We start from the raw sequence: 13,106 nt of genomic DNA, 5'->3' as shown, positions 1-13,106 counted from the left end.
TTTTTTTTCATAAATAAATGCAAGCCATATGGAAGAAATTTTACCACTAACATGAAGTTTAATATGTCACGAAAAAATACAGTAGTCAGACTCAGTGGGATCCATTGAAGCGTTCCAGAGCTATAACCTCATAAAGTGACAGTAGTCAGAATTGTAAAAATTGGCTCTGTCACTAAGGGGTTAAGTGTACAGACGAAACGGCCCAAGTTGAGAATTCCATTTCTCTACTAATTGCTTTTAAAGTAACTTTTTTAGGGATTTGTTTTTTTTATGTGTTTTGAAGCTTATTAATATGTTGTTACAAGATTACCTTGGATTGTAGGACTCAGCACAAAGACAATACGTACCTGATTTCAGCTGATCTAGAATTTTCATAACCCCTTTCAGTTTCAGTTGGTAGCCATCTGCTTGTGTTACAGCCTCCTCTTGTTTGCCTTCAATGTTCTTAAGAATTGACCGGTGCTCTTGCTCTAGTCGTACTCCCTGGGCTTTGAATTCTTCAATTTCTCTTTTGATCTGTAAAATACAGACACTCTTCACATCCCTGTACATCTAAACCAAGAGGTCTTCTCAAAGCTACATCCTGTGGAAAGTGAATGGCTTCGCAGACACCGGCATGTTTTAGTGATATCTGTGTTATGACACCTTGTCTTTTATCTCAATTTTTGCCTTACTGCATATCTACAGATTCCTACATCAAATACATGAATTATAATAAAACATAGAATATGTATTAGCAGCTAAAATTTTCAGAATGTAGAATATCATTAAAATAAACAAGAAGAGTAACTAAAAAAAGAATAAATTGACATAAAAGAACTTGCCCAACTGGATGCATCTGTGTGACATCCATCTATATACATTCAAATGCAAAATATTGAGGTTGTAAATGATGGATCATTTTTAGCATAGTTATATAGAATCTGTGCTAGAAGACTGATCATCATTCTTAGCTGTAATTTGTAAGCTTTCCTGACATGGCTGTATTACTTAACAATTGCTTTCCCCATAAAATAAATATGCAAATTGAGTGTTGCAATTGTCCTCAGACTTGACATGTCACTCTCCACAAGGAGAAAACTTACCCCATAAAATAATAATTGTGAAGCATCCTTACACATCCTCAATGTGTTTTCCTAGAAAAGACCTTTAACTCCTTAACGACATGACTATGTACGTCATATGCCGTCTCCCTATCTCTCATGAGGGCTCACAAGCCGAACATGTATCTTTTCTGGCACATGATGGCTGAATTATTCAGCCATCATCTGTCTCTAACAACCGTGGGCAAAGCGAAGCTCCACTTGCAGCTGTTAACCTCTTGAATGACGCTGTCAATCTGTGACAGTGGCATTTACAGCACATCTGCAGGGGGCGCATTGCTCATCAGCGCTCCTCCAATGCGATCATGGGATGTCAATGAGTTGCTGTGACAGCCAGGGGTCTGCTGACTGGAGTTCATTGGAAACTATGACTATGTGTTTTTTACTATATAAAGCAATGCTGTGGCATCGCTGTATGTAGCAAAACAGATCAGATGATCACAGGTTCAAGTTCCCTAAGGGGACTAACCAAAACTGTGAACAGTAAAAAAATGAAAAAAAAAAAGTTCAAATCCTCTTTTCCCAGTTAAAAATTAGGAATTAAAAACAACACATATCTGACATAGCAAAAGTCTGATCTATCAAAATATGACATAAATTAACCTTATCAGTATATGGCATAGTAAATTTGAAAAAATAAAAACTCCAGAATTGCGTTTTTTCGACTGCTGCAACAACACAAAAGAATTTATTAACATGAGATCAAAACATAGTATTTACCTCAAAATAATTTCAATTAAAACATTGGCTCAGGGCACAACCAAGCCCTTACAAAGCCGCATATCCCAAAAATGTAAAACATTACAGCTCTCGGAAAATGGGGACACAAGCAATTTTTTTTTTGCTCTTTCTATCCTGCAATGGTCAACAAAATGATAAAGTTATTTAAATAAAGAATATTATACAACTTTAATTACAAAAAAATTGGGACACATGGAAATGTCTTATAGCTAGATTTTATTCACAGCAGAACATGGAACACAGATCAGAAGGTGAATGCTTGACATTAGAGTTGAGCGAAACGGGTCGAAAAAATTCAAAAGTCGCCGACTTTTGGCAAAGTCGGGTTTCATGAAACGAAACCCGACCCTAGGATGAGGTCGGCCACGAGGTCGGCGACTTACGCGCCAAAGTCGCGTTTCAAAAGTTTGTTTTGCGCTCTTTTTCAGCCAATCAGGATCCACGGACACTGTGGGCAACGTGATGACATAGGCACGGGTCACCACCATCTTTCAGAAGGGCATGCAAGTGATTGGCTTGCTTTGGTGGGCGTCACAGGGGGTATAAAAGGGCGTGCACGCCGACCGCCATCTTACTTCTGCCGATCTTAGCATAGGGAGAGGTTGCTGCTGATTCTGTAGGGAGAGCGTTAGGCAGGGAAGAAGACCAAAAAACTGCTTCTGCTGCTAGCGATTTGGCCTGCACAACACACCAGTCACTGTGTGTGCAGTGCAAGGGGAGGCTATATAGTGGTGTATCAGTGGTGTTGGTTGTTGGGCTGCCTTCTAAGGCTTCCTGACAGGCTGGCATTGCTGTTTACCCACTGCTCCGCAAACTGCTTTTTTAAAAGCAATCCAATCTCACTTATCCTCTAGTCACTTAGGTCACAGCTGTGCCATCGAGCTTGTCACATAGCGCTCAGATATTCATTGGGCCTCACACAATCCAAAAGTGTCCAGTGTCCAAAAGTGTGTGCAGAGATTCAAACTCTCACTTATCCTCTAGTCACTTAGGTCACAGCTGTGCCATCGAGCTTGTCACATAGCGCTCAGATATTCATTGGGCCTCACACAATCCAAAAGTGTCCAGTGTCCAAAAGTGTGTGCAGAGATTCAAACGCTCACTTATCCTCTAGTCACTTAGGTCACAGCTGTGCCATCGAGCCTGTCACATAGCGCTCAGATATTCATTGGGCCTCACACAATCCAAAAGTGTCCAGTGTCCAAAAGTGTGTGCAGAGATTCAAACTCTCACTTATCCTCTAGTCACTTAGGTCACAGCTGTGCCATCGAGCTTGTCACATAGCGCTCAGATATTCATTGGGCCTCACACAATCCAAGTGTCCAGTGTCCAAAAGTGTGTGCAGAGATTCAAAATCTCACTTATTCTCTAGTCACTTAGGTCACAGCTGTGCCATCGAGCCTGTCACATAGCGCTCAGATATCAGTGGGCCTCACACAATCCAAAAGTGTCCAAAAGTGTGTGCAGAGATTCAAAATCTCACTTATTCTCTAGTCACGTAGGTCACAGCTGTGCCATCGAGCCTGTCACATAGCGCTCAGATATCAGTGGGCCTCACACAATCCAAAAGTGTCCAAAAGTGTGTGCAGAGATTCAAAATCTCACTTATTCTCTAGTCACTTAGGTCAAAGCTGTGCCATCGAGCCTGTCACATAGCGCTCAGATATCAGTGGGCCTCACACAATCCAAAAGTGTCCAGTGTCCAAAAGTGTGTGCAGAGATTCAAAATCTCACTTATTCTCTAGTCACTTAGGTCACAGCTGTGCCATCGAGCTTGTCACATAGCGCTCAGATATTCATTGGGCCTCACACAATCCAAAAGTGTCCAGTGTCCAAAAGTGTGTGCAGAGATTCAAACTCTCACTTATCCTCTAGTCACTTAGGTCACAGCTGTGCCATCGAGCTTGTCACATAGCGCTCAGATATTCATTGGGCCTCACACAATCCAAAAGTGTCCAGTGTCCAAAAGTGTGTGCAGAGATTCAAACTCTCACTTATCCTCTAGTCGCTTAGGTCACAGCTGTGCCATCGAGCTTGTCACATAGCGCTCAGATATTCATTGGGCCTCACACAATCCAAAAGTGTCCAGTGTCCAAAAGTGTGTGCAGAGATTCAAACTCTCACTTATCCTCTAGTCACTTAGGTCACAGCTGTGCCATCGAGCTTGTCACATAGCGCTCAGATATTCATTGGGCCTCACACAATCCAAAAGTGTCCAGTGTCCAAAAGTGTGTGCAGAGATTCAAACTCTCACTTATCCTCTAGTCACTTAGGTCACAGCTGTGCCATCGAGCTTGTCACATAGTGCTCAGATATTCATTGGGCCTCACACAATCCAAAAGTGTCCAGTGTCCAAAAGTGTGTGCAGAGATTCAAAATCTCACTTATTCTCTAGTCACTTAGGTCACAGCTGTGCCATCGAGCCTGTCACATAGCGCTCAGATATCAGTGGGCCTCACACAATCCAAAAGTGTCCAGTGTCCAAAAGTGTGTGCAGAGATTCAAAATCTCACTTATTCTCTAGTCACTTAGGTCACAGCTCTGCCATCGAGCTTGTCACATAGCGCTCAGATATTCATTGGGCCTCACACAATCCAAAAGTGTCCAGTGTCCAAAAGTGTGTGCAGAGATTCAAAATCTCACTTATTCTCTAGTCACTTAGGTCACAGCTGTGCCATCGAGCCTGTCACATAGCGCTCAGATATCAGTGGGCCTCACACAATCCAAAAGTGTCCAGTGTCCAAAAGTGTGTGCAGAGATTCAAAATCTCACTTATTCTCTAGTCACTTAGGTCAAAGCTGTGCCAACGAGCCTGTCACATAGCGCTCAGATATCAGTGGCCCTCACACAATCCAAAAGTGTCCAGTGTCCAAAAGTGTGTGCAGAGATTCAAAATCTCACTTATTCTCTAGTCACTTAGGTCACAGCTGTGCCATCGAGCTTGTCACATAGCGCTCAGATATTCATTGGGCCTCACACAATCCAAAAGTGTCCAGTGTCCAAAAGTGTGTGCAGAGATTCAAACTCTCACTTATCCTCTAGTCACTTAGGTCACAGCTGTGCCATCGAGCTTGTCACATAGCGCTCAGATATTCATTGGGCCTCACACAATCCAAAAGTGTCCAGTGTCCAAAAGTGTGTGCAGAGATTCAAACTCTCACTTATCCTCTAGTCACTTAGGTCACAGCTGTGCCATCGAGCTTGTCACATAGCGCTCAGATATTCATTGGGCCTCACACAATCCAAAAGTGTCCAGTGTCCAAAAGTGTGTGCAGAGATTCAAACTCTCACTTATTCTCTAGTCACTTAGGTCACAGCTGTGCCATCGAGCCTGTCACATAGCGCACAGATATCAGTGGGCCTCACACAATCCAAAAGTGTCCAGTGTCCAAAAGTGTGTGCAGAAATTCAAAATCTCCCCTGTCCTATAGACACCTTGTTTTACATACTATATAGTTTGTTGGATTTTATCTACATTTCTACCAAAAATGAGGAAGGCTGGTGGAAGAGGCCGTGGAATTGGGCGGGGGTTGGCAGCTGGTAATGATGGTGTTGGTGGTGGATCTGATGGTAGTGGCAAGAGCAAAATAGGACCGAATGCAGGAGGTGTTGAGCCTGCGTCATCGTCTGGCTACATAAGGCCTCGAACGCTTAGTTTTCTAGGAGTTGGCAAACCGCTTTTAAAGCCAGAGCATCAGGAAAAAGTTTTGTCTTACATTGCTGACTCAGCCTCCAGCTCTATCGCCTCCTCTTCTTCAGTTGTAAAAAGTAAAAGCACTGAGTCGTCATTGGAGGCTCATGTTCATGAACCACACCTTTCCTTGTGTCCTTCACCCCAACCAAGATTGAAGGATGACGCAGGCCATACTACTGATTACTCCATGGAGCTGTTTTCACATACCATGCCTGGATTATCAAGTCAAATGGTGAATTACCCAGGCCAAGATGAATCTGACATGGAGTGCACTGATGCACAGCCACTGATGGATGATTCTGCTGGTACATTCACTCAGAGCACTACATTGTCCTCGCAGTGTACAGAGCCAGATTCTGACCCTGATGAGACTCAGGTGCCCCTTCCCGCACACTATACCACCATACACGGTGACACAGAGGAAGGTGCACATGACATAGAAGAGGAGGTGATGGATGACCCAGTTGTTGACCCAGATTGGCATCCATTGGGGGAAGAGGGTGCTGCTTCCAATAGCTCAGATGAGGAGCATCCACAGCAGACATCGACATCGCAACAGCTGTTATCTGGCAGGCCCGGAGCACTCCAAAGACAGGTTCCAAACATCAAAATAGTTGCTGGACAGCTTGTCCAGAGGGTCAAAAGATCACAGCGTGCTAGGCCGCAAAATGTCTGCCAAAGTAGGAAGAGTGCAGTGTGGCACTTTTTTGAACAAAATCCTCATGATCAGGCCAAGGTTATCTGTAAGAAGTGCGCAAAGACCTTTAGCCGAGGGAAAAATCTGAAAAATTTGAATACCAGTTGCATGCTTAGACATTTAACCAGCATGCACTTGCAAGCGTGGACACAACACCAAACCTCAAGTGCCACATGTGCAACTGATCACAACGAAGGTAGTCAGCAACGCTACATTGTTTCCCCCACTGTAAGCCCACCGGTTTGCACAGCAGCAAATGTTGAGGTGTCGTTGCAAGGCCACAGCAGTCAGGGAATCCCACTGTTATATCAACGAAAGACTGATTCTAGGCCATCAGAAAGAACACCAACTCCATCACCATCATCAACCCTCTCTCAGTCCGCCCTGTCCACCGCTACTTCCACCATATGCAGCTCTCAAGTCCAGCTCACCCTCCCAGACACTATGAGTAGGTCAAGAAAGTACTCAGTCTCTCATCCGCGTACACTGGGTTTGAACGCCCACATTGCCAAACTAATCTCGTTTGAGATGATGCCCTTTCGGTTGGTGGAAAGCACAGCTTTCCGCGAACTCATGGCCTATGCAGTACCACGCTATGACCTACCCAGTCGCCACTTCTTCTCTCGCAAAGCCATCCCAGCCCTCCACCATCATGTGAAAGACCGCATTGTCCATGCACTCAAGCAGTCAGTGAGCGGAAAGGTGCACCTCACAACTGATGCATGGTCCAGTCGGCATGGCCAGGGCCGTTACGTGTCCATCACTGTGCACTGGGTTAATGTGGTGGATGCAGGGTCCACAGGGGACAGCGGTGGTGGGACAGTGCTGCCTAGCCCACGGTATAGGAAACAGTTGGCTGTAGGCGTTCCACCCTCCTCCTCCTCCTCCTCCTCCTCCTCCTCCTCCAGAAGCGAAAGCTCGTCCACAGAGCGCAGTCGTACGAGCACTCCATCTGCAGCTGAAAACTGTTGCACACGATGTGTCCCCCTATCGAGCAGCTAGTGGAAAGCGTCAGCAGGCTGTGTTGCAGATGATGTGTTTGGGCGACAGACATACCGCCGAGGTGCTGGCCGAGTACTTGAAGCGACAAACTGAGTCATGGCTGGGCAGTGTACATCTTGAGGCAGGCAAGGTAGTTAGTGATAATGGCCGTAATTTTGTGGCAGCCATAGCCCTTTCAAAACTCAGCCACATACTTTGCTTGGCTCACACCTTGAACCTGGTGGTGCAGTGCTTCCTCAAAAATTATCCGGAGTTAACAGCCCTGCTCCAGAAGGTGCGAAGACTGTGCGCGCACATCCGCCGGTCGCCTGTACACTCCGTTCGTATGCAGAAGCTGCAGCGATTGCTCCACCTTCCCAACCACCGCCTCATTATCGACATTGCAACAAGGTGGAACTCCACCCTGCACATGGTGGAGCAGCTGTGCGAGCAGAGGCAGGCCATAATGCATTTGTGGGAGGATACACGGCCAGGCACTTTGAGAGCAGACATGGAGTTGACAGGCGTGCAGTGGTCGAAGCTGAAAGACCTTTGTAAAGTCCTTCAGTGTTTTGAGGAATGCACACGGCTGGTAAGCGCAGACGACGCCATCCTAAGCATGAGCATCCCACTTATGCGTCTGCTCATGCAAACTTTGACGCACCTTAAGGAGCAGGCGTCTGCAGCCAATGTTGATGAGGAGGAAGAGGAGGAGGGAATCCTTGATGACATTCAGCCATTGTCTGCTCAGGGACCTCTCCTGGACGAGGTGGAGGAAGAAGAGGAGGATGATGATGGGGATGATTACTTAGGGGAGGAGGATGCATCTCGTGGGGCAAGTGAAAATGTTGGCGTGGCAAGGTCTGGTACAGGGTTTGTGCGTGACTGGAGGGATGTGGATTTGCCAGAAAGTGCTCCTCCAACCAGCACTCGCAGTGCATCATTGACACCGGGAACATTGGCCCACATGTCAGATTATGCCTTGCGGATCCAAAAAAGGGACCCCCGCATTGCCAAAATGATGAACGATGACGACTACTGGTTGGCCAGCATCCTGGATCCACGCTATAAAGGCAAATTACAAAACATCATGCCACAGGAGAACCTTGACCTAATATTGGCTAATAAACAAGCAACTCTGGTAAATCGGTTGCTTGAGGCATTCCCAGCACACAGCAGCGGTGATGGTTCTCACACGAGCCGTACGGGCCAGGGGCAGCTTGGCAGAGGTGTTCGTGGTGCACACAGCAGAAGTGGCGTTGGAGACAGGGGTTTCATGACAATGTTGTGGACTGATTTTTCAAATACCGCTCACACAACTGGTAATACTGTATCGATGGAAAGTGACAGGAGACAGCAGTTGTCAACCATGGTTACAAACTACTTTTCCTCCCATATCGATGTTCTCCCACACAGGTCATTCCCCTTTGACTATTGGGCCGCTAAACTGGACACCTGGCCTGAATTGGCACAATATGCCTTACAGGAGCTCGCTTGCCCAGCTGCAAGTGTGCTATCGGAAAGAGTCTTCAGTGCAGCTGGATCAATCCTGACAGAAAAAAGGACCCGTCTGTCAACCCAAAATGTGGATGATCTAACCTTCATTAAAATGAACCATGCATGGGTTTCCAAGGATTTTGTCCCACCTTCCCCTGATGACACATAGGGTGACAGAAAAATGGCTTGCTTTGGTCCACCTCTTCCTGGGACTTCACCTATTTCGCCTTTTGCACCAGTTGAATGTCCAACATCAACATATGCCACTTTCTAAAACTCCCAAACTGTGCTGCCTCCCCCCCCATGGCCGGGGTCACCACCTAGCGCACGACACCGTGCGAGTGCCGTTGCCCTGGACAGGTGGGTAGGCCGACTCTTGGGCGCGGGCACTGGCACAGGGTCCCTCATAGTGCAATCAAGTGTCTCTGACGGTGGTGGTGCACACCCGCCGTCAGACACACCGCTGTACTATGAGGGGCCCAGTGCCAGTACCGACGCCCACGAGTGGGCCCCCCTTGCTTGGGCAGGGCCCCAGCATTTGCAATCTTTACTTCTCCCTGCTCCTCCGCTGTGTAATCTGGGCCGTCAAATCCATACTGTGCCTGACACCGTCTGAGCCTGCCTCCTGAGACATATATTTTGAATGTGTACGCTATCCATACATGTTATCCGGGGATACGGTACCCTTTCTAACCTTTGTGCAATCACGTGCAATCCATACTGTGCCTGACACCGTCTGAGCCTGCCTCCTGAGACATATATTTTGAATGTGTACGCTATCCATACATGTTATCCGGGGATACGGTACCCTTTCTAACCTTTGTGCAATCACGTGCAATCCATACTGGGCCTGACACCGTCTGAGCCTGCCTCCTGAGACATATATTTTGAATGTGTACGCTATCCATACATGTTATCCGGGGATACGGTACCCTTTCTAACCTTTGTGCAATCACGTGCAATCCATACTGGGCCTGACACCGTCTGAGCCTGCCTCCTGAGACATATATTTTGAATGTGTACGCTATTCATACATGTTATCCGGGGATACGGTACCCTTTCTAACCTTTGTGCAATCACGTGCAATCCATACTGGGCCTGACACCGTCTGAGCCTGCCTCCTGAGACATATATTTTGAATGTGTACGCTATCCATACATGTTATCCGGGGATACGGTACCCTTTCTAACCTTTGTGCAATCACGTGCAATCCATACTGGGCCTGACACCGTCTGAGCCTGCCTCCTGAGACATATATTTTGAATGTGTACGCTATCCATACATGTTATCCGGGGATACGGTACCCTTTCTAACCTTTGTGCAATCACGTGCAATCCATACTGGGCCTGACACCGTCTGAGCCTGCCTCCTGAGACATATATTTTGAATGTGTACGCTATCCATACATGTTATCCGGGGATACGGTACCCTTTCTAACCTTTGTGCAATCACGTGCAATCCATACTGGGCCTGACACCGTCTGAGCCTGCCTCCTGAGACATATATTTTGAATGTGTACGCTATCCATACATGTTATCTGGGGATACGGTACCCTTTCTAACCTTTGTGCAATCACGTGTAATCCATACTGGGCGTGAGAACGGCTGGAAAGCTACAGCACCTGTGGTTTGCATACGTAAGTTTTTCATTTTTTCAGGAATGACGGTTAGGCCTAATTCCGGAACTGCAGTTGACCTGCACTTACTGGGAAATCATTGTTCGCGGGTAATAATTGTAATCACTCAGTGATCCCCATCACTAACGTTGTTCAGCGGGTTATCTGCACCTGTAAGCGACAAACGCTGGCCTTTTCAGTGTAGCGCACATGCAGCCACGGACATGTAAGGGCATGACACACCAGTTATTGGCCAATCTCATGTTCCAGAGCCTCACGTGTCCCTCTAGTAAGCCGGACTCGGACCGCGGGGCATGACGGAGTCTCGTTCGTTAACGGAATTAAGCTTGCAATGTGTGCATCTGTTCTGTAGCTGGCATGGTTGCGGTTTCCCAGGTGGAGTCGAATTTAACCGTAGGCTCCACTCCTGGTGGTGCCCTTCTGGACATTCCTTTAAGGTTCAGCTTTGCAACCATACTGCCCACGTAAAACAAACACTTTGCCTTCATGAACGCTGTTTGGAGGGTCATGACTCGTGGGAATAACGCCGCCCAATCAGTTAACCTGCTAGAGAGATCCTTCGTTGCTCCCAAGCATGACATCACACTCCCTAGGAGGAAGGTAATGCCACTGTGGCGACCGTACTCCTGGGGGCGACACAAGTGCACTGATGCCCAGCGACTGCTCGATGAATCTGCTGGTACATTGACCCAGACCACTACATTCCCCTCTCACGCTACACGGCCTGAATCTGACCCTGATGAAACTCAGGTTACCCTTCCCATATACAGTTCCATCTTACACGGTGAAAAAGAGGAAGCTGCAGATGAAAGTGCAGGTTCGGCTCACCCACCATCAGACACACCACCGTACTATCAGGGGCCATGTGCCAGTGCCGTCGCCAACGAGTGGGCCCCCCCTGCTTGCTCAGGATCACAGCACTTGCAAGGTTGAAATACTGTGCAGTGAGATGGAAGATGGGGACGACGAGGAGTCCAGACTAGTCCAGGGATTCCCTAGCGAGGAGACTTATTTGATTGTTTTCAATGTTGGGACAGCAATTTTTGGGGAGCACTATACTCTGGAGAATGATAGATGGGGCCCACCATACACTGCAACATTCCAAAGGTGGACATCAGACACTGGAGCAGCATTTACAGGGCCCATTATACACTAGAGCATTAGAAATGGGGCCCATTATGTTTGGAGCATTATTTGGGCCCATAAGACAGTGGAGCTTCATCCATGGGGACCAACATATACTGTAGCATTATGTGGAGCTCATCATATACTGTTTCAAACATTATATGGGACCAATGATTCTGTATGGAGAAATAGATGGGCCTCGTCATGAGATGTAAAAAGTGAGGTATTTTTCATTGTACTATACCGCTATTTTTCTGCCGTATTGGAGCATGATGAGTTGTGGTATGTGTTAAAGGGGCGCTCTTTCGCCCAGGGCACATGAAAACCTGCAGCCAGCCCTCCCCCCCCACAACTTTAGCCAAATAACCCCCATTTTTCAGTGCGTAACTTGTATTATGAAGTTAATTAAGGTTGACAAGCTTAAGTAAGAAGAATTGATGCTTTTGGCATTCAAATGGGCACTGTAGGTGTGTTTCCTGTCCTCCTCTCACTGCTGACTTTTATTCCCCATTGACTTACATTGGGTTTCGTGTTTCGGGACGACCCCGACTTTTCCCTATAATCGGACGATCTTGCTCGACCCGACTTTTGGAAAAGTCGGGTTTCACGAAACGAAACGCGACCCTAAAAAACCAAAAGTCGCTCAACTCTACTTGACATTTTTCAATTTCTTAAAAAAAAAAAAAATAATAATTTAGGCTGGTTTCACATTTGCGTTTTTTTTCGCGGTAATTTAGCTCTAAATAGCGCATGCGTTTTTTTTTCCTATACTTTGCATGGGATGCGCTTATGTGCGCATACACATACGTTTGTACGCGTTTTACCGCGCATGCGTTTTTTTGCGGTATGCGCTCGGGCGCACAAAATGCAACTTGTTGCATTTTTTGTGCGTCCGATTTGCCTCAAAAAAACGCATGCGCGTGCAATGCGTTTTTTTACAGCAAGACACCCATTATAAGTCTATGGTGAGCATATGTGCGCATTGGCATGCTTATGTATGCGTTTTTTTGCACATGCGTTTTTTTTTTTACCATTAGTTTAGACAATGGAATTTAGGGGTTTGGGTAAAGTTAGGGTTAGTTAAGGGGGTTTAGGGTTAGGGTTAGGGTCAGGGTTAGGGTTAGGGTTAAGTATGGTTTGGTTAAGGGTTAGGGTTAGGGTCAGGGTTAGGGTTAGGGTTAGGGTTAAGTATGGTTTGGTTAAGGGTTAGGGTTAGGGTTAGGGTCAGGGTTAGGGTTAGGGTCAGGGTTAGGGTTAGGGTTAAGTATGGTTTGGTTAAGGGTTAGGGTTAGGGTTAGGGTCAGGGTTAGGGTTAAGTATGGTTTGGTTAAGGGTTAGGGTTAGGGTTAGGGTCAGGGTTAGGGTTAGGGTTAAGTATGGTTTGGTTAAGGGTTAGGGTTAGGGTTAGGGTTAGGGTCAGGGTTAGGGTCAGGGTTAGGGTTAAGTATGGTTTGGTTAAGGGTTAGGGTTAGGGTCAGGGTTAGGGTTAAGTATGGTTTGGTTAAGGGTTAGGGTTAGGGTCAGGGTTAGGGTTAGGGTCAGGGTTAGGGTTAGTAAAGTCATGGTTTGCGTTAGTGTGAGTGGCCACCTAATGTTAGAAAAAAACGCAAACGCGGTAAAAACGCACTAAAA

General features: G+C 46.6%; 1 protein-coding gene across 1 annotated transcript in view; it reads right to left on the bottom strand.

Moving 5' to 3' along the window:
- Positions 1-13,106, bottom strand: part of ODAD1 (outer dynein arm docking complex subunit 1) — a 263,115-nt gene that overhangs the window by 141,753 nt on the left and 108,256 nt on the right. The window contains exon 11 of the mRNA XM_073571160.1: positions 348-516. Coding sequence (XP_073427261.1) covers positions 348-516 — 169 coding nt within the window. The remainder of the gene's footprint in view (positions 1-347; positions 517-13,106) is intronic.

The sequence above is a fragment of the Dendrobates tinctorius genome, unplaced genomic scaffold (assembly GCF_039654945.1).
Source record: "Dendrobates tinctorius isolate UK_male_01 unplaced genomic scaffold, ASM3965494v1 ptg000028l, whole genome shotgun sequence".
NCBI classification, from domain to species: Eukaryota; Metazoa; Chordata; class Amphibia; order Anura; family Dendrobatidae; genus Dendrobates; species Dendrobates tinctorius.
This window is presented reverse-complemented; position numbering and strand designations above follow the sequence as displayed.